Genomic DNA, 23,402 nt, shown 5'->3' with positions numbered 1-23,402 from the left:
TTCAAATTCACTCTCACTTACCCAAAATCGTTAGAGAGAGAGAGAGAAAGTCATTTTCTATTGTTTGATAGCAAAGAATCATTGGAAAAAAAAATCATGTTAGTGCACTCAGAGGGAAAGTGAACGTGAATTCGAATTGACTCTCACTTACCCAAAATCGTTAGTGCAAGCCCATAAGGGAAAGGAAAGTGAAAGTGATAGTAAATCAACTATGTAATTCACATTTACTCGCTCTATGCATCCCTCCTCTCTCTCTCTTGACATTATGCTCTCTGCTTCTCTCTCGTCTCTCTCAACATTATGCTCTCCGCTTCCCTCTCAACCCTCGTCTCTCTCGACGCTCCTCTCGCCACTAACGCCTCCCTCTCAACCACCTTGTCGTCCTCTTGTTGTCTTGTCGTGCTGCTTTTCTCTCGCTCGGCCTTGCCCTATCTTCCTTTTCTTCGATTTTCCCTTTTTGGTTTCGATTTTCCTCAGTTGTATTATCTCTTTTCCCCAACTGCCTTCTCTCAGCTCCTCTCTTTCTTCGATTGTAACCCCCTGTCGCATGTTCTCAACTTCTTTATCTCTCATAGCCCTTCTCTTTCTCATTGTAATTTTATTATCTTCCTCTTCTTAGATTTTCCCCTTTCGACTTCGATTTCCCTCTCACATTAGCTCTTTTCCCCAACCGCCTTCTCTCAACTCACTTTCTTCGATTTCCCCCTTTCGCATGTTCTCGGTTTCTCTATCTCTCACCACCCTCTCTCATTCACATTGTAATTTTTGCTAGATCTGTAGCTCCTAACCACTTTGCCCTTCGATTTACCCCTTTGGCATTTTCTCGGTTTCTCTCTCTCACCTCCCCCTATCGCATTGTAATTTTTCTAGATTTGTAGCTTTAAACAACTTTGTTTTTCATTTTTAGAATATCTTTCTCCTTGGCTTTCGTTTTTAAGAATATAAAAGTCAGAATTTAGACAATGTAGATATTTATTTATAAATTTAAAAATAACAATCTTCGTTTAGGTATTTTATTTTTATTTGTTATAATTAATTAAACTACAAATTTTATTTTAATTTATAATTATTTTATTAATTTATATTACACTAAAATCTATCTTATGTTATTAATAAAATATCATATTTAATTATTTTTTATATTCATTACTGTTAATACTATACTAAATTAATAATAACTATTTTATATTAAATAAATAATTAAATTCATTATTTAATTTAATTAGTAATTATTATATTAATTTAGTCAATTAAAATATATCTTAATTTATTAATAAAATACCCTATTTGATTAAGTAATACATTATAAAAATAACCATGTTTGTTTAAATTTATTATTTATTTATATATTATAAAAATACCTCATTCTTTTGTTTCACTTTTACCGCACTAACACCCCCTAAAAGAGAAACAGGGGTTTTTGTCAGGATCGTTCGAGAGACGAGAAAACAAAGAGAAAAACAGGGAGAAAATTCCCCTCTCTCTTAGACCGCCATTGCCGAACGAGTGTTCAACGAACTATAGGTATCTCCCTCTTTCTTCTCTTTTTCACTCTCTCTCTCTTTTCATTTCTCCCTCTCTCCTTCTCTGTCTCCCTCTTTTCCCTCACTTTCTGGCTCTCATCTGAATGAGCTTTCTCTTTTTTTCCATGGATAAAGAATTAATCATCCTGCTACCTCGGTAAGATAATTCGCATCCCATGATTATTACGGGATAAACATAAACAAACGTATTTTAATCTTCACCGTGAGAGCTGCAACTGAAAATCTCCCCTTCATCACCTTGCGCATTGCGACCTTTGATTTCTGATAGGAAACATTTGTTCCCAATTGATAGGGTTTGTTCACTAAATTCTTCAATTATTACTCCAATTTGAAGAAAAACGAGATGCTCTTTCTCTATTTTCTTCTCCATTTGTAAGATCTGGTTGATCTACTTTGTTATTCTTGTTTATCGTTACTGTTTTGGAACGTTCCAATATATTGGTTATCTGCAATGTCGTATGATGTGGGTGATGAACCAGTATTTGACCCTTAAAGTTCAATCAGCAAGCTGCCTACACGGAAATATCTTTGTTTCTCTACTCTTACATGATATTTTGTTTTTTATAAGTTTATTTATATTTATCCGAAATGGTTTTGATGACCAGATTAACTTTTATTTTTTTTATATTCATCGTAGTCTATCTTGAGTGTTGATTATCTAAGTCTATCTTGAGTGTGTCTTGCAGTAATAGTAGTTGTCCTAATGATTTTGACAAAAGCATGCTTTGACAACGAGTAAATATTTGAAGTAGTGTTACAGGCAATAGCCCTCGGAAATATCCAAATTACTACTATGTCTAGAGAATGGGACATTGGACAGTCTGTATTTCACTGACACATTGTCCACATCCACTCACCAAATCATAAGGTTCCTTTTGTTGCCTTGATCAGATTGTCTCAAATGTATACATACTTTCCATCTTTCCAATTAGATTATGGTTTTCTTTATTGGCAAAGTCTAATTCTGGTTCATCAAACCCAACATGATTTGTTTACTTAAACCAAGATTGTCTCAAATGTATACATACTTTTCATCTTTCCAATTAGATTATGGGTTTCTTTATTGGCAAAATCTAATTCTGGTTCATCAACCCCAACATGATTTGTTTACTTAAACCAAGATTGTCTCAAATGTATACATACTTTTCATCTTTCCAATTAGATTATGGGTTTCTTTATTGGCAAAATCTAATTCTGGTTCATCAACCCCAACATGATTTGTTTACTTAAACCAAGATTGTCTCAAATGTATACATACTTTTCATCTTTCCAATTAGATTATGGGTTTCTTTATTGGCAAAATCTAATTCTGGTTCATCAACCCCAACATGATTTGTTTACTTAAACCAAGATTGTCTCAAATGTATATACACTTTTCATCTTTCCAATGAGATTATGGGTTTCTTTATTGGAAAAATCTAATTCAGGTTCATCAAACCTAACGTGATTTGTTTACATAACCACATTGGGGTTTCCATCTTACATAAATGCAAACAGTAATATTCATATCACTTCTTATTTTTCTCTTTGTTTTTTCGTTTTTTATTCGTTCTTTTCTTAACTAAATCACTCAACAAACTTCTTCTTCTCTTTCATTTTCTCCTCTGATTCTTTGTTTTTAGCTTTGTGGACTTCTCTTTGTTGTTCTATGTGTCGCCAGGGCGAACCTAAAAAGAGGTAATGTAACTCTTATGTTCTTTATTTTCCCTCCATGTTTGGCTTGTTTTCCACGATTATATGAATCCTCAGTCTAAAATCTTTGATTATCATGCCATCCAGTGGCAGGTTTTTCTATGCACACTGTATTGCCTTCCTATGATTAACTTGCCTCCCTGCAATCTCATTAATCATTCGTTTGTCTTGTTAAAGTCACTGATCGTGTTTTTTTTTTTTAATAATTTAGCTGTAGGATGTCCTCGGGAAAGATGTAGCTCCTTTCTCATTTGTGATAACTTCTTAACGTTTTAATCAGGAGCAGAATGACTTCCCAGAGCAATTACTGATGACCATTTTCTAGAGCATTTGCTTGGCTGTATGTCCTGAGAAACTTCGAGGTATATCATGCATTTCCATATGTTGGTAGTTCTCTGTTTTATCTCAAACTAGTCTTGTTTAGTTGCATTAATTTATCCTGAGAAACTACATTTGCTTTCTATGGGATCCTGAATTAGTCCTCTTGTATTTTCTCTTGCTTAATCTGCTTTCTCTAAAACTTCTATCCATTTTTTATTCTTTGCTACAAATTAGAAAAATATAAGATGGTGTGGACAGTCTGGTCTTGCTCATATTTTGCATGAGTTGTGTTATGTTAGGGGCCTAGTATAGATTTTGCAGCTCATCCTCTGGATGCTATCCACTTTGGATACATGGAGTTTTTCAGCAATTCCAGTCATTTATTACTGTTTCAAATTTCTCCACCCTGCACTTTTCTCATTCTTTCAACCTCACTTAATTAATTTAAATTAATTCTTTAAACCAAGGTATCACATTGGAACTTACATAATTAATCAATCAATTAATTAATTATATAATTATTTAGTTAGCTAATTAGCTAAATACTAATTATTTAACTAATCTGTTTAAATAAACAAGTAATTTGTTAATCAATTAAGTAATGATATAATTATCAATTATTCAATTAGTTAATTGATTAAGAACTTGCTGATTAAACATATATTATTCACTTAAATAATTAGTTGTCACATAAATTGTGTTAATTAATATGAGAGTTAATATTTAATTATTTAGTTATTTAATTTTAATTTATTAATAAGTATAAAATTAGATAATTAATTATTAGATTAAACTAGTTACTTGGCTAATTAATCCAAACTAGATGATCATATATTATAAATGTACTTTTTATGTAACTTTTAATCGTAGTATAAAAGGCAAATGAAAATAAATATAAAATTAAAAATTGGATGGTAACATTTGGCTTGTATTTTGGTTAATGTAAAATCAATTTGTTTTTTTATTTTCTATTTTTTAGTTATTATATAATATTGATTTTTATCAAATGGTTATTACTTAAATATAGTGATTTAATTTAATATTTTTGAAAAAAAATATAAAATATTATTTTTTATCAAAATGGTTATTACATAAATATAGTGACTTAATTTATTAGTATGAAATAAAATAACCCCTTATTTAAATTTCACCAAAAAAAAGACCTTATTTTTGTTTAATTTTTTAGAATGTTGGGGAACTTTTCTTGAAAAAAATAAAATCTCCATGAAATGTATGATTTTAAATTTTGTCACGAAAGACCCTTGTTTTCATTTAATCTTATTTAGAATATTATGAAACTTTTTGAGAAAAACCTTTATGTTTTTTTAATTATTTAGAATATTTTGGAAATTTCTTAACCAAATTAAACTCAATGAGAAATGTGTATATTTCTCGATGATTTTAGATTTCAATGGGAAAAGTCTCTTTTTTCATTTATTCATTGCAAATTTGGGGAACTTTTCTCGATCAATTTAAAATAAACATTTTCTTAACAATTTTTTTTGAAAAAAAACCTTTATTTTCCTATAATTTTATATACAATATTATCAAATTGTTCTTGACAAAATTAAAATTGTCAAAAAATGTATACATTATTTGGCGATTTTAAATTTCATCGAGAAAAAGTGGTTCCCACCATTATTTGGTAATATTGCTTTTGTATAGTGTTTAACTTTGTTAATACTGGTTATATGGGAAGTTTTTCAAATATGATAATTGATATATATATATATATATATTTTTTTTTTTAAAGGGACATGGCGCGATTCGAACTTGCGACTTGACGCACTTGATGTAAAGAGAATACCACTAAACCAAACGGTCTTAGGTAATATGATAATTGATATGAAAATCAGAGCTTGTAATGATGTAGGTAAGATGATAATTGATATGAAAATCAGAGCTTGTAATGATGTAGGTAATATGATAATTGATATGAAAATCAGAGCTTGTAATGATGTTACAATGTAAAACAAAACTTCCACAAATCAAAAACTAAATATCTCACTAGATGTTTGAAATTAATGCTGATAAGTACTAACTTTCAATAAACATCTTTGCAAAGAATACTTCTTAGTGGGCTCATATTGGCACTAGCACTTGACAAAACACTTTGGAACACTTTGAAATTCGCGTGAGCAAACATATCTTTAAGTTTGGGTCGCGTTTGACCATTCTAAAAACTAGCCTTTATGAATGGACAAAGTTATTTTTGGAGTCATGCAAAATAGGTGAAATCACTCCAAAAAATATAAAAAAAATAATAAAATCCTAATTTTTTCTATTGAGGACTGTAACATTCTAAACTAGCTTTTGACATTTTTAAGAGTTGAATTTTTATTATTTGGGGTCATCTCTTTTCTTTGGGTTGAATCCTTTTTGTTTTCAATGTTTTTTTTTTTTTTTTTTTTTTTTTTTTTGTGGTCGAATCCTTTTTTGTGCTCGACTCCTCTAGCTTATGCTTCCTACAGGGATCGATTACTCATTTTAATAAAACAAATTACTATTAGCGGGGTTTGACAAATCCTTTTTATTTTATTTTTTTGTCCAGTGGGGTTGACAAATCCTTTTTATTGTTTTTTTTGTTGAGTGGGGTTGACTCCTTCTCATGTAATCTAGTCCTACGTGCTCTTCCCTATAATCCTTTTTCTTGTCGGATTCTTTGTTGGGTTATTTTCCTACTTTACAAGTGTAGTTGCAAATAGTGCATGTTGTTCAATGCTTTTGAGTTCTGGTTTAGGTAGGAGGAAGATTCTTGTATTAGGAAATTCACGTTTCTTATTCTAATTTGGATAATATATTTATTATTCAATTATATTTACTATTTAATGAAATGAGCCGAAATTAATTAGTTTAATTTTGTTAAGCCCATTAAGGAATATGGGCCAATTGAGTAGCTACCATAGGGAATCATGGGAACCCTATATAAGGAGACACATTATGGTTATGGTTTCCAATGTACCAAATCAAATACAGTTTTTCTTCTCTCCATCCAGAAGAAAGACGGCAGTCCCATTGAGGAATTAAAGAGATTTAGTTAAGAAAGATGACAAAACCAATCATCCGTATTGTTCATCATAGTGATTCCGCAACTAAAAGACGAAATTTCGGATTAAATTCAGGTATAAATTCTGGATTAGGATTTAAAATTACGGTTTTCTAATATCTCGGGGTCCTCCTGCAGAGGGCGTCAAGGTTCTTGTATTCCTAACAGTTCTTTTCTTCTTGTGCAGAGAAACAATTCCAAACATTGAATTCTTCTTCAAGCTTTTGGTTCATCCAGTAAAATTGTACACTAAAGCAATCAATAAACAAGAATCTCTAACTATTTCTCAAATGTACAGGCCGCTAAGGTATCTAGATGCCTTTTTATCTTCCCCTGTAACTCGCTTATCTAATTCGCTTCTGCTCTGTTGTTCCTACAGGCTAGAGCCGTATCCAAAAGCAGCTTTCATCATCTATGGCTCCTCCATGAATCAATTCTCCATCAACCAACCCAAGTCTTAAGAGGGCCAGCACAAGGACGCAAAGCTACCATTACCCTGCTGCAACTGAGAGCACGGTGAAGGAGAGACGGCGATGGCAATCCCTGAAACAAACTCACATTGCCATGATGCAGGAGGATGCATCCCCTCCAATGTAATGTTCTTCATGCAGATGCTGTCAAAAGGTGCATCCTCCAACCCCTCCAACAAGGGTGCCCTTTCAATCCCCACTCCTGTCACATTCGTCACATAAATCCCTTTCACAACAGGCAGTGCCTTTGGATCCCATCCATCATCCGGATGGTCATTCGCTCCCCTGCTGAATCTGATAGGTATCTTCACCCTCTCCAAAACCATATTACTGATAGAAATGTTAGCAATGTAGCCTCCTCTCCCTCTATCGGTTTTGATCCGAACACCGGCGGCCGAGTCTCGGACTCGCAGATCTTCAACTACCACGTTTGTTATCCCTCCAGACATCTCACTTCCAATGCCCACCCCAGAACATGTTGGTGTTGTGCCTGATACCCTCCTTACGACTATGTTCGAACTCGGTCGAGCCATGGCGATGCCGTACTGGTCCCAGCCGCTCTTTATGGCGACTAGATCGTCTCCGCTCTCGATGTAGCAGTCCTCAATGCAGACGTTGGAGCTCGAATCTGGGTTGTTCAACTAAGGTTTAGTATCTGCTCACTGTTTCTGAGTTCTTTTCGACAAATTAAAGAAGAGTTTGACTCACCAGGGTCAATGCCATCTGTGTTGGGGGAGTGAGGGGGAGACAAGATGGTGACTTGCTTGATTACCACATCACTGAATGTAAGTACAAGATTGTTGAGAATATGAGTATTCAACAAAGAGAAGATGGGAAGATTTGGGGGATTTACCTGCAATAAACAGGGTGGATTGTCCAAAAGGGGGAGTTGAGGAAGGTGAGATTGTGAATGAGAATGTTACTGGAATTGATGAATTCAAGGAGGTGACCCCTTGTGTGTTCCAAAGTTCTGTTCCACCATAGTTCCCACCATATTCTGCCTTGCCCATCTATGCTTCCATTCTGTCCTGTAACAACTCGAATATGTTAAAGAATAATTCCTTACTTTTCCATCACCAGCAATGGTTATGTTATGGATCTGTGAGGCTTTGAAGTGTTCAGAATAATTGCCGTTTGGATGTGATTGTTATTGTATTCAGATAATGAATTGCAGACGTAAAAGCTAAGGTTTAAAAAGCTAAGGTTTTACAAAGTTTAATGCATTAAAATAGTAATGGAAGACGTGAAAGCAATAAAGAAAAATAAAGGGAAGAAACGTACCCGTGATGACGACGTTCTCGAGGGAATTTCCATGTATGAGACTTATGTGTCGTCCTCCGAATCGTTCTCTTCCTCGCCCATACGAAGGCAATGCCTCGATCACCGGCCATTCCTTCGGATCCTAATCCAATTAATCATCATCATCATTCTTGAGATTACTAGTAATTTCTATACCTGATCGTCTTTTCTAGAAAGCCACACCGCCTTTCTCGTTACTGCTTTTCACATCGACTTTCGGTTTCTGACGTCGTTTTTCAATGGCCTTTTACTGCTTTCCGAGTTTAATTCAAAGATCCTTTTAACATGAAATTTGGTGATAACTATGCATTGAACGCTGTTGCCATATGTGTAGATTTTTTCCACGAAAACGAAAGAAAAGAAGGGAATTAATTTTTTTTTTTTAAAAGCTTCCGTTTAATACTATGAAGTACCTGAGAACCCAGAAGAACAGCACCTTCTTCCAGAAACAGAGTGAAATTGCTCGTCAGATTAAAGCTGCCCGTCAGCCATCTCCCCTTGGGGACGACGAGCTTCGATCCTCCGTCGCCCGCGAAAGATTTCAGATGATCGACGGCGCGCCGGAAAGCGTCGGTGTTGGACGTGACTCCATCCGCGATGCCCCCGAAATCCACGATGGACTTTATTGGAACAACTGAATCTCAACAAACAGATAAAGCTAAACAAATAGATGAAGATGAGGATTATGGAAGATAATCCAAGATATAACCAAATCTGTTCAAATTTAAATATTTTTCAAATATTTGTAACAGATGTATCTTATCTACAAAACTCCTATAAATACAAGTGCTTGTAGTCCTCCAGAATCAAGGAAGGAAAACATTGTTTCTATCTATCTTGTTTTACTTTTACATGGTATCAGAGCTTCCAAAGACATACGTCGCTCATCCATGGCTTCCAACGTGTCCTCTACAAGCCAACCTTCTTCCAACAGTTCTTCTTTGTCTACAGCCAGCTCCATTCTCCCCACCCAACTCCATCATATCATTACAATCAAACTCACCAAAGACAACTATCTTCTTTGGCGAGCCCAATTCATTCCATACCTCCGTGGTCAAAATCTCTTTGGTTATCTCGATGGTTCCATTCTTTGCCCACCTCTCACAATTCCTTCATCTTCCAATAGCTCCATACACATCCCCAATCCTGCATATATTCACTGGTCACAACAAGATCAAACCATTCTAAGTGCTCTCCTCTCTTCCTCTCCCGCATCCCAGACCCCTCTCCCATCACTACCCTCATCTCTCTCTCTTTCAGAATCTAACTTGTCACAAACACACCCCCCATTGCAAAATCCCCTTCTGTCGCAAAATCTTCTTCAGTCAACGACAAATCCCCTTCCGTCGCAACCTCCTCTTCCATTGACGGCAAATCCCCTTCCGTCGCAACCTCCCCTTCCGTTAATGGAAAATCCCCTTCCGTCGCAACCTCCTCTTCCGGCGCACAACAACCTCTCATCGCAAAATACCCTTCCGTCGCAGAATGAATTTCCGTTGCAAAATCCAAACCCGACGCACATTCCGAACCCGTCGCCACATAACCCTCCGTCGCAACCAGACCTACCGTCCCGCCCAAAATCTCAACCCGAACCCCATGTTGAAAATCAAAACTCCCATCCCATGATCACACGATCCAAAAATAATATACACAAACCCAAAAGTCTCCCCCCAGATATGACTCCCCCTCCACGGGCCTTAATCACTGAAACCCAGGAAATTGAACCTACTTCATTCTCTACTGCCTCGAAAAATCCACATTGGAGACAGGCCATGATTGAAGAATTTCAGGCCCTCATCGATAATGGCACATGGGCTCTAGTTCCTCCACAACCCAACATTAACCTCGTGGGCTGCAAGTGGGTTTACCGAATCAAGAAACGGGCTGATGGGTCCATCGATCGCTACAAAGCCCGCCTCGTTGCAAAAGGCTTTCATCAATTGCCAGGTATTGACTATGATGCTACCTTTAGTCCAGTGGTCAAGGCCACAACCATTCGCACTGTTATCTCTTTTGCAGTATCACACAGTTGGCCTATACGACAACTAGATGTCAAAAATGCCTTTTTACATGGAAATCTACAAGAAACGGTTTACATGACCCAACCTCCTGGTTTCTCAGATCCATCATGTCCTGAGTTTGTGTGTCATCTCCAAAAATCTCTTTATGGGCTCAAACAAGCACCCCGTGCTTGGTTCTCACGACTCAGCAATAAACTAGTAGAAATGGGTTTTACTGGTTCCAAGGCCGATACTTCCTTATTCATTTTCAGGTCAACACATACTGTTATTTTCTTACTCATATACGTTGATGACATTATCATCACTGGGCCTCACCAATCTTTTTTACACTCAATCATCACCAATCTTCAGCAAGATTTCGCCCTAAAAGATCTTGGGCCGCTTCACTATTTTTTGGGTATTGAGGCACTACATGATGATCGTGGACTTTTTCTCTCACAACAGAAATATATTTTTGACCTGCTCAAGAAAACCAATATGCTACAAGCTAAGCCAGTTAACTCCCCCATGTCCACAACAGCCAACTTATCAATATTCAAAGGTGATCCTTTCAGTGATCCTACTCTTTATCGCAGCACAGTTGGCTCTCTCCAGTATCTCTCTTTTACAAGACCCGACCTCGCCTTTGCAGTCAGCAAAGTATGCCAGTTCATGCAGCGTCCAACTACAGAGCACTGGACCGCAGTCAAACGCATTCTTCGATATCTTAAGCAAACTATTCACCATGGCATTCTCATCCGCCGTAACTCATCCACAGAAATACATGCTTTCTCTGATGCCGACTGGGCCGGTTGTCCCGACGACAGACGATCTGTAAGTGGTTATTGTGTATATCTTGGTTCTAATTTAATATCATGGAGCTCCCGCAAACAACCAACGGTTTCACGATCCAGTACCGAAGCAGAATATCGTGCCATTGCTAATACCACTGCAGAAGTTATGTGGCTCCGCTCTCTTCTCATTGAACTCGGCATCTCAAGTCAACGTACAACTACACTCTGGTGCGATAATATAGGGGCCACATATCTCACGGCTAACCCTCTCTATCACTCACGCACAAAGCACATCGAACTAGACATTCACTTTGTGCGCGATCAGGTTGCCCAACGTCAACTACAGGTTCGGTTCATCTCCAGCGCAGATCAACTAGCTGACTCATTCACAAAAGCGCTTCCCACTGCACGCTTCTGCCAACTTCGAGCCAATCACAATGTACACGAGCTCCCATTGCGATTGAGGGGGCGTATTGGAACAACTGAATCTCAACAAACAGATAAAGCTAAACAAATAGATGAAGATGAGGATTATGGAAGATAATCCAAGATATAACCAAATCTGTTCAAATTTAAATATTTTTCAAATATTTGTAACAGATGTATCTTATCTACAAAACTCCTATAAATACAAGTGCTTGTAGTCCTCCAGAATCAAGGAAGGAAAACATTGTTTCTATCTATCTTGTTTTACTTTTACAGACTTGACCACCTGCCTCGGCGGGCTTCGTCTGTAGAACCAGGAGCAGTCTGGCGTCGTTGAGGCCGGGAAATCATCGTCGTTGTCGGAAACCGACGACGGAAAAAGCAGTGTGGTGGCGGGGTGGAGGGAGGAGACGGAGAAGAAGGTGAGAATTACGAGGGGGATGATCCACGAAGGCTTGGCAAGAGCAGACCATATCGTCCCAAGGAACGGCTTTTCGGCGTCCATGTACCTCCGTAAGAGAAGAGACAACGGGAGGAAGAAGAACCAGAAGAAGACATATTTATATACGAGAGAGGCGGGGGATCCGGTCGGACCTACTATAAGCAACCAAGTGCGTAGTGCGCATGTCTGCTGTGGGGTCCATCGGCGGAGATGTCTAATTGTCAAAAACAGCAAACCCCCGTCCTTCACGGGATTTTGACTTTTTGACTTTCCTTTTTTCTTTTCTCATCCCCATAATCAACAAAGGGAGGAGATATATAAAATTTTGTACTCGGTTGATATCCAACATAGAAAATTCTAAGTGAAATGTCCCACCAATTTTTATTATTGTTGACCCAAATAAAAATTTCAGCACAAGATTAGATGATATAGGGGTTGCAAAGATCGATAACAATGAGAGAATGGTTAACATGGTTCGGCACTTTAGTCAAGTACTAAAGCCCTAGTCCACATAGAGTATGAGAAACTGAACTGAATCACATCTTCGCATCGAATAAAAGTCATATTTTATTATCTCCTAAACCGGAGCCGAAGGGAAGATAAGAAATTTTTACCTCTTCAACCGAAGGAAAGATAATCCCTTATCATAGAGAACCTTGTTATTGCATGCTTGTTTATTTATATTCACACTTATAATAAGTCCTATTTGATCATGTGTTACACATATGTGGTTGGTTACACCAATTCAATCAACTCTTCCTAACTCCAATGGCTTCAAAATGTTGCATGGGTGGATCCTCTCCTTTGTATGCTTCAATATGCCCCCCTCAAACTCATGTAGTGATCATCTTCATAAATGAGTTTGTATTTCAGAAAATTGTGTCTTTCTCTACCAAAGACTTTGAGGTTACGTTTGGAGGGAAAAGAAAAGGAAGACAAAAGAAAGAGAAAAAAAAAAAGGGTTATTTTCTCTTGTTTGGATGCCCATTTTCAATGACAGAGAAAATTGAAGAAAAATATAGTTAATCTTATTTGTATACATATGAAAAATAAAAAAAAAATAGTAACATTTTAAAATTTTGATGATTAAGATTCTCTCGAGTTTCTTTTTTTGTTATTTTCTCCCTAAATTCCATCGATTTTGTGAGAGAAAATTTATTAACTTAGAGAGAGTGATTTTCTCTCTTATTTTCTTTTCACTTAATGATCCTCTACTACTAAACTTCAGAAAATAGTTTTCTCTCATTTTCTTTTCTTTTCTATGGGTTTCAAACAAGCCCTTAATAGCGAGACTTATGGTGAAATAAAAGCCAAATAGATAGACAAAATGGAAGCAGATACACACAATCACATAGAGACAAAGGTTGTTTGTTATCAATATTTTTTTATTGGTAATCACCGCCCAAGAAACTCCTTTCTACGGGTCTTTCTTTGATGCCCTTCTAAATTTAGAGAGAGAGAGAGAGAGAGAGAGAGAGAGAGAGAGAGAGAGAGAGAGAGAGAGAGAGAGAGAGAGAGAGAGAGAGAGACTGATGGAAGTAATTCTGGTTGTGGAGGAGTACTTATCACCCAACCAAATAAATACAACACCAAAGATGAAGACAAACTATGTAGTTATGCTAGTGGAAGGATTAAAGAAAAAAGAAATATGAGTAGCATAGATGCAGAAATTTTAGCCATAATATATTCATTAGAATCCTTCAGGTTATATACTATTAATAAACCAGAATTTACCTTAAGAACAAACTGTGAAGTTATAGTCAAATATTTTCAAAGAAGTAAAGAAAATAAAATAAGTCAAAGAAGATGGTTAAATTTAGTAGATATTGTTACAGGGAATGGATATAAAATAGAATTTGAACATATTAAAGGTAAAAATAATACTTTAGCTGACACTCTAAGTCGAAGATTTTTTGTATTCTTCACTCGTAACGTAATGGATGTATCCGCGACCTTCAACTAAACCTTCAAGTTCAGAAAGCTCATCCTCCAGATTTAATCAATATGGTCAAGAATTTCTTTCTTTCGGTAATCAAAGATTAGTAGTATTCCCAGATCCAATATTATTTTCAAAACTTTGTCTCATATTAGTGTTTCCAGAGAAGAACAATTTCTTTTAGACAATTTATGGCTCTCTTATCAGAGAACTCCAAAAGACTAGAAATATTTTCTTGCTAGCCTAAACAGTTTGTCAGAATTCTTTACCGAGAAAAGAAAAAGCTTCAATTTGTATGTTGTTTTCAAAGGTAAAACTCCTGGGATCTTTCACACTTAGACAAAAGTGGCAAACAATATCCAGAATTTCCCTCATCCAATCTACAAAGGCTTTAATAATCTCCAAGAAGCACTAGAAGCTGCCAAATTGATATCTGGAATAGAACAAACATTAATCAAATTAACAGAAGAAGGAAAACAAAGATCTATAAAACTAGAACAATTATTTGAGAACATAGAATATCTTAAGAAAAGTAAAGGTAACCAACAAAATCTAGACAAATAAATAGATAACATTAAACAAAAATTAAAATGTATTAAAATCAAACCAAAAACAGAGAAATCAAAACAAAAATGGCTCTTCTACCAGGAAGTAGTAGAACCATCTCAGAAATAGGAGAATAATCTAGATCTAGAACTATGTTTGATAGAATTATGGGAAGAAATAGTATAGACCATAGAGATTTTCAATTAGATGAAATCATTAACATAGAACATGATATTTCTTTATTTAGTAATAATCAACTTAATCTTCTTAATCCCATACAACTATATAAAACAAGAAATTTTTCATTAAATGCTGGCTTATTTAGACACTATAGAGAAATACAAATTAGTTGTACTGATAAGAATACAGTAAATATAAATTTAATAGCAAAACAAGCATTTAAAGAAATTAAGAAAACTTACAAATTAATCCACCTCAGATTAACATATTTCGAAGAAAATTCTAGAAATGCCAGATGATTTATCAGAGACAAAACAATTAAAAAAATTCTTAGGACTATTAAATTATGCAAGACCATTCATTAAGGACTTAGGAAAATTAATAGGACCTTTGTACTCTAAAACTTCTCCTAATGAACAAAAATATTTTAATACGGAAGATAAGAAATTAGTAAAGAAAATTAAAGAAAAAGTAAAAACTCTTCCCTTGTTACAAATGCCCTTAGAATCTGATTATATTATAATCCCTATGACACTTATATTGATAATGCCAAAATACAATTTTTGTTTGCAGAAACCGTATTCGTCTCCTTTAAGTTGTCTTTGTATCTGAATATCTGTACATTTTTCTTGGAGAATTGTCATAATAAATTTTGTTCATTGGCCAATAGAAAATATAGCATAGGGACTTTGTTTCTAGCCATTTTTCTGAGATTTATTTTCCTAAAGCACCTGCCAATTTTCTAAATAATTTTGTGCCTAAGTCTGGGTTAATGTTCTAGACGGAAATAAAATTGGAATTTGTGGAAAAGAAAAGATAATGGCTCTCTGACTATCTCCCGGGATTATCTTTTCTTTTCCAAAAATTCCAATTTTATTCCCTTCCAGAACACTACCACACCTTCTATTGTCTCAGAGTTTGCCATGAGCATGGTGAACCTATAGAAGATGACAATTGTCAATGTATTACTATAGGAAGTTGTTCTAACCCAGATAAGCCAGCTGTTCCTTCTTTATCGCCTTCCTCTTTACCTATAAAAAGACACAAATCACATGGATTTCCTCCTTCGCATGGTGTTATGAAACTTGATAATAAATTACTCTGTTATTAACCCATAGATTTAGATAGTGATATAGAAGAGAAACTTACCCAACATTCAAACAATATAGATAATGATTTTGACCATGAATCCCTAGAATGGTTCACTGATTGGATATCAAAACCACTGATCAAAACTTCGTTTTTAGATACAGAAAAATTATATTTAGAAATTGTTAATATTAATCATAAAGATAAATACCATCTTCAACAAATTATAGATAAACTAAATCAACTTGAATATTTTGGAGATAATCCTTTAAAAATTGGGATAATAACCACATCCAATGTAGACTAGAATTACTAAAACCAAATTATATTGTCCGAATAGCAAATATTGAAGCCACTAATACAGAGAGAGAAGATTTTAAGACCCATATTGCTGAACTCTTAAACCTAGGAATATTTAGAAAATCAATTAGTCCGCATAGATCAGCAACCTTCATTGTTCGAAAACATAGTAAAGAATTAAGGGGAAAATCTAGAATGATCATAAATTACAAAAGGTTAAATGATAATACAGTTTCAGATAGTTACAATATTCCTCATAAAAATCAATTGATTAATAGAATACAAGATAAGAAAATATTTAGCAAATTTGATTTCAAATCTGGTTTCTGGCAAGTAAAAATGCACCCAGATAGTGTAGAATGGATTACCTTCACATGTCCAGATGGACATTATGAATGGCTAGTCATGCCTTTTGGGCTAAAAAATGCTCCTACAAATTTTCAAAGAAAAATGGATAATATTTTTAAAAAATATGATACATTCGTTTTAGTATAAATAGATGATATCTTGGTTTTCAGCAAAATTGAAGATCACATAGGACATTTACAATTGGTATTAGCTGAATTCATGAAAGAAAGAATTATTATAAGTAAGAAAAAAGTAGAATTATTCAAAGAATATATTAAGTTTTTAGGAGTCAATAACATAGGAGTAGATTGTCTCCAACAAAGGCTTCATATCCTTTTGTCTGAATTCCTACCTTAATATATTTTTTAAAATTTGACATACTAATTAAGAAATCATGGGAACAATAAAAAAATGCCTCCATTCTGGTTCATATCTATTTCAGTAATGCCTAGCATAGCCTTTTTTGGGTCTGTCCATCTATCATCATAAATGGTTAACAAATCTTTGTTCCAAGATGTTTTCTTCCTAATCCTTTTACACCTATTACAATTTTAACAATTGGCACTAATTACTACATTACCCCTTCTCTCATATTTCTCAAAGAAGACCAAGTCAATTATTCTGTAGCCAAAGACATGTCAAGAATTATTTTCTGTGACCATTGTGAAACTCTTGCCAAGACAATAGAAAAATTAAACAGTAAACTCAGGCAAGAGAAAGAAAAGAATGAATTCCAGAAAGAATACATCAATCAGTTGGAAGAAGAAAAAAGAATACTCAGGGCCAAACTCATGGGTACTTTTTGTACCCAACCACCCATTGATGGGGGAAAACCATCAACTAGCCCTTCTCAAATGGCAGAAGGTAAAGGCAAATCAAGTCTGTTGATGGCTGGACATTTGCCAAAAATGCCTCTCACTGATGGAGATGAATCATCAGTTAATCCGTCACAAACGACTGACAATAAAGACACATCAAGTTCGTTTACAGTTGGGCATTTGCGGAAAAACAGCTAGAAGAAATATCTATGACACAACCAGACAAAGTAAGAAACATGATGAAAGAACTCTTTGATAAATTTATCAGAGATCAAGGGTATCGGACTGAACAAGAAAAAAATAATGAAGACGAAGACTCAGCCTCATTTAACAAGACACAGACTATACAATGTTATTCCCAAGACGAAGATGATGACTATGTTTTTTTATGATGAGGCTATCTAGAATATGATTACTACAGAACATAAATAACAAAGTCCAAAAGAAAAGACATGAAGACAACAAAAAAAAAGAGACGAGAAGACAAGAAGGTAGAAGACACGAAGAAAAGCAAGAGGACAAGACAGAAAGAAAAAAGATAAGTCTCGAAGCAAGAAGATATCAGTTAGAAAGCAAGAAGATATGCCTCTACAAAACCACCCACTTGTAAAGTAAACTACCTACTTTTATAAACCCTCCTGTTTTCCGCCACTTGTTTTTCGCCAGTTGTTTTGTATAGCCCATGGATTTAATTATGTACTCCTCATGCTCAATGAGGATGGTGCCCAATGAGCACCCTGGTGACGGTTCCATCAATTTCCAGAGGGCATAAATATGTACTCCTTGCATAAAAAAGATAGGATTGAAAAAACCGAGTTCTTGCTTCTTCTCCATGAAAATCCCTAACTGTTTAGTTCTCCTCTAAAAGCATGTTCTTCCCAACGTCCCAAGTAAGTACTAGTTTTATTTCCTCTTTCTTCTCCTTCTGGGTCTCCCTTTAGGGAAACCTAAACCATTCCTGTTTGATCGATTACTTCTCTGCCCTAATTCTGGATCCATCCCATGCATGAAACAAAAGCATTGTGTAATCCTCTAATGTTCTACGGTTCTGAGTAATATGGTTTTATGCCTATTTCTTTGCCCATAAGAGAGTTTTGGGTTTTGTGTACCTTTACTATGATGGAGCCCATAATAGAAGCCAACCTGGCTAGGAAAGCACACATTGGGTCATGTCTTGGGTGTCCATTACCAATTGCAGAGAAAGAGCAATACAAACAGATCTCGATTTGGGGAGTACCATAAGGGATTTTTCCAACTCTTGATTTCCACAGTACGTGTTTTAAGTTTCTTGATCTCTACAGTACCTATTTTTATTTACTTTTCATGATCTCTCAGTATATCATATTATTCTTGTGGTTAAATTGGCTAGTATTCATAGTCTTTATTCATTGTTGGTGTGTTTATTTCTTTCTCTTATAAGTTTTTAAGTATATATATATATATATAAAGATCGGTATATTGGATTGGAAACTATTGGGTGTAGGGCTACTGGCTCGAAGAGACCCCGCTGCATTGGGTCATTCCGGATTGTCACAACGTCACGTACCTTCCTGTAAGAATAGATAAAGTTGATAAAATTAGATTAGGCTTAATAAGAGACTCCTTAAAATTAGACTCCCCCAAAAAATTAGTATCAGAGCCAGGCATACTGGAAACTTTTAAAAAATTAGAATACCTACACACTCAGAAACTAACCATATAGGAACAACTAGCTTAACGTGTCATTTTGATTCTAACGAACATAGTTTACATAGTAATCAACGACAACTCAAGGTATACTATCTAGGCCAGTCTGCTAGTTCCATTCATGGGTACAAGGTTGATTTAGATCCATTAGTTCTAATTAAAAAGGTCTGGAAGGATGACATCCTATTGATCCACATGCTAAGTCATTGATAAAATCATCTTCAGAGTCGGAGCTTTCTTCTTTGTAATCATTAATACTTACTATGCTCTAGATAGACTCAGTGCCTGATTCGTCAACTTCTATAAGATCTAATTGGACATTATCAACCAGGGTAGATTTTTTGGAATTTGTATTTTGTCTTTTTGGGCAAGTGTTGGCTAAGTGTTCTGTATCTCCACAAATGTAACAACTAAGTTTAGGAAGATATACTTGCACCAGCACTACAAAATTTAAAATCAGGACAGATGAAGTAATAAACCTTATTGGGAATAAAGGAATTAAACTCCTAAAACCTATTAAAGGATGCTTTCTTCTTTTCTGCGTTAGTATAACTCTATTCCAAGACTTCTAAAGAATGTTTTATTCTTGTAGGAGCATAGAGATACTGAGAAGTACAGAAGTGAAGGCTGCCCCCTGTACGACAAATTAGCTGTGGTGGTGGGAAACACAATAGCCATGGGGTCAGGAGGTGTAACCTTTGTAGAGCAGGGCGATGAACTCATCCTTGAGTCGGAACATGTCCCGATGGATGAGCCCGAGGATGTTGATATAGTTAGGGATACTCCATCGCCATTATTTAGCGGGAATGAGTCAACAACTAATCAATCTCAAAGAAGTAATCGGTCATCTTCAAGTCGTCATAGAAAGAGAAGTGAAATGTCCGGTGATGACACTAGTAGATTCATTGATGCAATGAATCAAATCGCTCTAACATTGAAGGATGTCATCACGCCTAAAGAGGTAGATTGGGTCAATTCCCTCCCGGACCTGTCTGTAGACTTGAAGTTTCGTGCTCCTTTATGGTTGGATACGCCAAGTAAGAAGGAGTATTTTACGGAGATGACAGTGGCAGAGCGGGTCAAGTGGCTTAAATATTATGTAAGAAACGAATTGTAACGCGTTTTAAACACTATCTTCTTTTGGAATATTGTTATGTATTAGGTATGATGTTTGAATTATGACGTTGCAAGACTTATTAGTATGGTTAATATTATTATTTTATATGTTGTTGTGTTAATATATTGCATGGATGAATATGGTGGATGAGTATGGATGTGGACAATTTAATGGATATGGTTGCATAGGGATGTGATTGAAGGTAGGATGTGGGAATGTGGATGAATATGGTTGTGTATAGGTGTGATTGAAGGTAGGATGTGGGAATGTGGATGAATATGGTTGTGTATAGGTGTGATTGCAAATAGGTTATAATTGAATATTGCAAATAGGTTATGACTGATATGCTATTGAATTTGTAGATTTCCATGGACATTATGACAGACGAAGAAAAGATTGTAACTATGATTGCATTCACAACTTTCTTTATCGCCATGGGAAGATAATATCCCTACGTGTACCACGTTCTTGTGGGATTAATGGTCCATTGTATTTGCAAAATGCACTAGACAAATCACCTGTTATATTTCGGAAAGTTTATAGGATGAATCAAATAGTATTTCTCAAATTGGAAAAATACTTACTAGTAGAGGGTTTTTATCAGCCACAAAGACCATCTCAATTAACGAATAACTTGCATATTTTCTCCTAACTATTGGTCAACAACAATCTTATAGTGTCACAACAAAGATGTTTGATAGATCGAACTGGACCATAAGTAGGTATTTCAACAAGTTGTTGGATACAATCCTCAAACTGCACTCTGATTATGTCATACGGCCTTCAGAACGCACACACTCGAAAATTTTAACCAGTTCAATGTTTTATTCGTACTTCAAGGTAACATCACTTCCTCTAACTAAACATTTTTTTATTAATATACAAAGTTAGTCAATATTAATTGAAAATGTATAATTAGGATTGTATTGGGGCTATTGATGGAACTCATATCAAAGCGAACATTCCACTTGAAGAACAACCAAGGTTCTGGAATAGAAAGGGCTCTCTCACAAAATGCGATGGCAGCATGTTCATTTGACATGCAATTCACTTATGTACTTGCTGGATGGGGGGGATTAACAGCTGATTCCCATGTACTAAAGGAAGCATTGACTCGCCGAGATAAAATCTTTGTACCTCAAGGTAAATAATATATTTTTATGCAATCATTTTTTATCTATTTTAGCTTCAATTAGTTTATGAGGAATATAATTTCTATTATTGGTAAATATTATCTAGTCGATGCTAGTTATGAAAATCATCCGGGATTTTTGGCTCCATATAGAGGAACTCAATATCATCTGCAAGAATTTGGAGATAATATTCCTAGAAATGAAAAAAAATTATTCAACCGAAGACACTTATCTTTGCGGAATACTATTGAGCGAACTTTTGGTGCTTTAAAAGCTTGATTTCAAATGTGAAAGAAGCTCCTCCATTTTCTTTTAAGATTCAGACAAAAATTGTACTTGGTTGTTGCATATTGCACAATTATATATTTGTGGAGAGGATTACGATGATTTATTTGAAGATGAAGATGATGATTCGGGTGGTGAGCTCAGTAGAGGAGGTGATGCAGTCCAATTAGGTGCAATGGAGGATATAGACAGCGACAATAGCGATGGTCTTGAGGATGAGGGTAGCCAAGTAACAAGCTTTCGGAGGCAGCGTGCATTAGAATCCACAAGAGCCGCACAATTTCGAGATGCCATAGCCACTTCCATGTGGAATGATAAATGATGGTTGTATCTTATTGCTTTTGAACATGTGTCGCTTATATGTACTAAACTTGTAACTTGATGATTTTAATATCAAAGGCATGTACTCGTTATTTGAATAATCTTTCTTTTAGCTTATTAATAATGTTGTATATGTATTTATTTAATATATTTTTTTAAATTTTATTACTATATTAAACTTGAGATTTAAGGGTGGCAAATAAAATATAGTTAAAGTATGCATTTGATTAATTAATTATTTTTAATTTTGTCAAAATATATTATTAATTAATACAATGTAAAAAATACATCTTATATTATTCATATAATACTTTTTTATTTATTAATCATATTTAATTTTTATTTACTCTATTGTATTAGTGATTTAATAGTGGTAATTAAAATATTGTTAACACAAGCACTTGGTTTAATTAACTCATTTTTATAATTAATAAAAACAATGATTTTAAATTTAATGCAAAAAAATTATTAATTAATAATACTAAAAAATATATAGTGTGTTAAAGTTAGCATTTGATAGATTTTTCCTGTTTAATCATGACTTTTTTATGTTAACGAATATGATATATTATCAATAAATTAATAACTAATTGTATTATATTTGTTTTTTTTTTTAACATTATTTATTTGTTTTTTATGATTAATCATGTGCACAGTTAATTGGCTCACACAATTACTATATTAATATACAATAAACAGTAATCATTAACTAATATAATATATAATTCAATTAATTAGTATATTAATTTATTTTAGTTATACATTAAATTAGTTATTCGTGTATTAATAATGTTTATTTTACCTAATTTAATATTTAAGTATTATATTTTAATTAAAAATACTATTACAAGTTACTAATTCTCTTAATTTCCCCGTTTTTTTCATTTGGGCATTTGTAACAAGGGATTATAAGATATAATCAGATTCTAAGGGCATTTGTAACAGGGGAAGAGTTTTTATTTTTTCTTTAATTTTCCTTACTAAGTTCTTATCTTCCGTATTAAAATATTTTTGTCCATCAGTCATCTTTGGTGCCCTTCTAAATTTTCAGAGAGAGAGAGAGAGAGAGAGAGAGAGAGAGAGAGAGAGAGAGAGAGGCATTATTGGCATTGGTAATGTGAAGGTTGAGGTATTGAATATTTGCCTCTTAAAACATTATTGTAAACATCAAGAAGGGAGGAAGCGAAACAAGACAAGTAATGGCATGGAAAGCAAATAAAGACAATATTATGGGCTTAAATACAATTATGGTGTGGTTTCAGAAGCCGGAGAAGGCCAGACTTGACTGGGTCTTCCAAGAGCGTTGACATGGAACCTTCGCGGAAACTTTGGAACGCGCTCCTGACTCTTGATCTTTTCAATTTACGGAATTGCCACTGCTTTTTAAACGGTAATTTTTCAATCTTGTTGCTAAGTCATTTCAGTCTTTCCATTGTAAGATTACTCTATTACCCTCCATTTAGAAAACCAATTCTTAATTATTATCCTTTTTTTTAAAAAGAATTTCCTCTCCTACGTCCAAATTTATTTATTTTCAGGCAAATAAAGTCCGTATTAAAAAAAATGAAAGAGGGTCAGAAAATTCCAATTAATTTTATTTACCGGAAGG

At 34.8% G+C, this 23,402-nt stretch overlaps 2 protein-coding genes and 1 long non-coding RNA gene across 5 annotated transcripts; 2 read left to right on the top strand and 1 right to left on the bottom strand.

Moving 5' to 3' along the window:
• The first annotated feature begins 1,411 nt into the window (after positions 1–1,411).
• On the top strand, positions 1,412–8,200 carry LOC137946523 (uncharacterized). Of its 3 annotated transcripts, none has more exons than XR_011111080.1 (4): positions 1,412–1,524; positions 3,448–3,598; positions 6,791–6,895; positions 6,983–8,200. It is a non-coding gene; the product is annotated as an uncharacterized lncRNA (long non-coding RNA). The 3 variants fall into 3 exon arrangements; XR_011111082.1 differs by having other exon boundaries at positions 6,791–6,910; XR_011111081.1 differs by lacking the exon at positions 6,791–6,895.
• Positions 7,061–12,097, bottom strand: LOC137945520 (probable polygalacturonase). The gene is made up of 6 exons (XM_068791450.1): positions 11,861–12,097; positions 8,786–8,992; positions 8,355–8,475; positions 7,927–8,101; positions 7,782–7,852; positions 7,061–7,701 (listed from the first exon to the last, which is right to left on the bottom strand). Exons 1-6 carry the CDS (start codon positions 12,095–12,097, stop codon positions 7,061–7,063), a joined length of 1,452 nt encoding a protein of 483 aa, XP_068647551.1.
• An 8,976-nt stretch (positions 12,098–21,073) lies between these two features.
• On the top strand, positions 21,074–23,339 carry LOC137946647 (uncharacterized). The gene is made up of 5 exons (XM_068792974.1): positions 21,074–21,197; positions 21,294–21,449; positions 21,505–21,718; positions 23,056–23,183; positions 23,332–23,339. The coding sequence occupies exons 1-5, from the start codon at positions 21,074–21,076 to the stop codon at positions 23,337–23,339; spliced, it is 630 nt and encodes a 209-aa protein (XP_068649075.1).
• Positions 23,340–23,402: the final 63 nt, after the last annotated feature.

This window comes from Aristolochia californica, unplaced genomic scaffold (genome assembly GCF_029961685.1).
Source record: "Aristolochia californica isolate CCGP_79_NKW_82.1479 unplaced genomic scaffold, dmAriCali1.0.hap1 SCAF_12, whole genome shotgun sequence".
NCBI lineage: Eukaryota > Viridiplantae > Streptophyta > Magnoliopsida > Piperales > Aristolochiaceae > Aristolochia > Aristolochia californica.
This window is presented reverse-complemented; position numbering and strand designations above follow the sequence as displayed.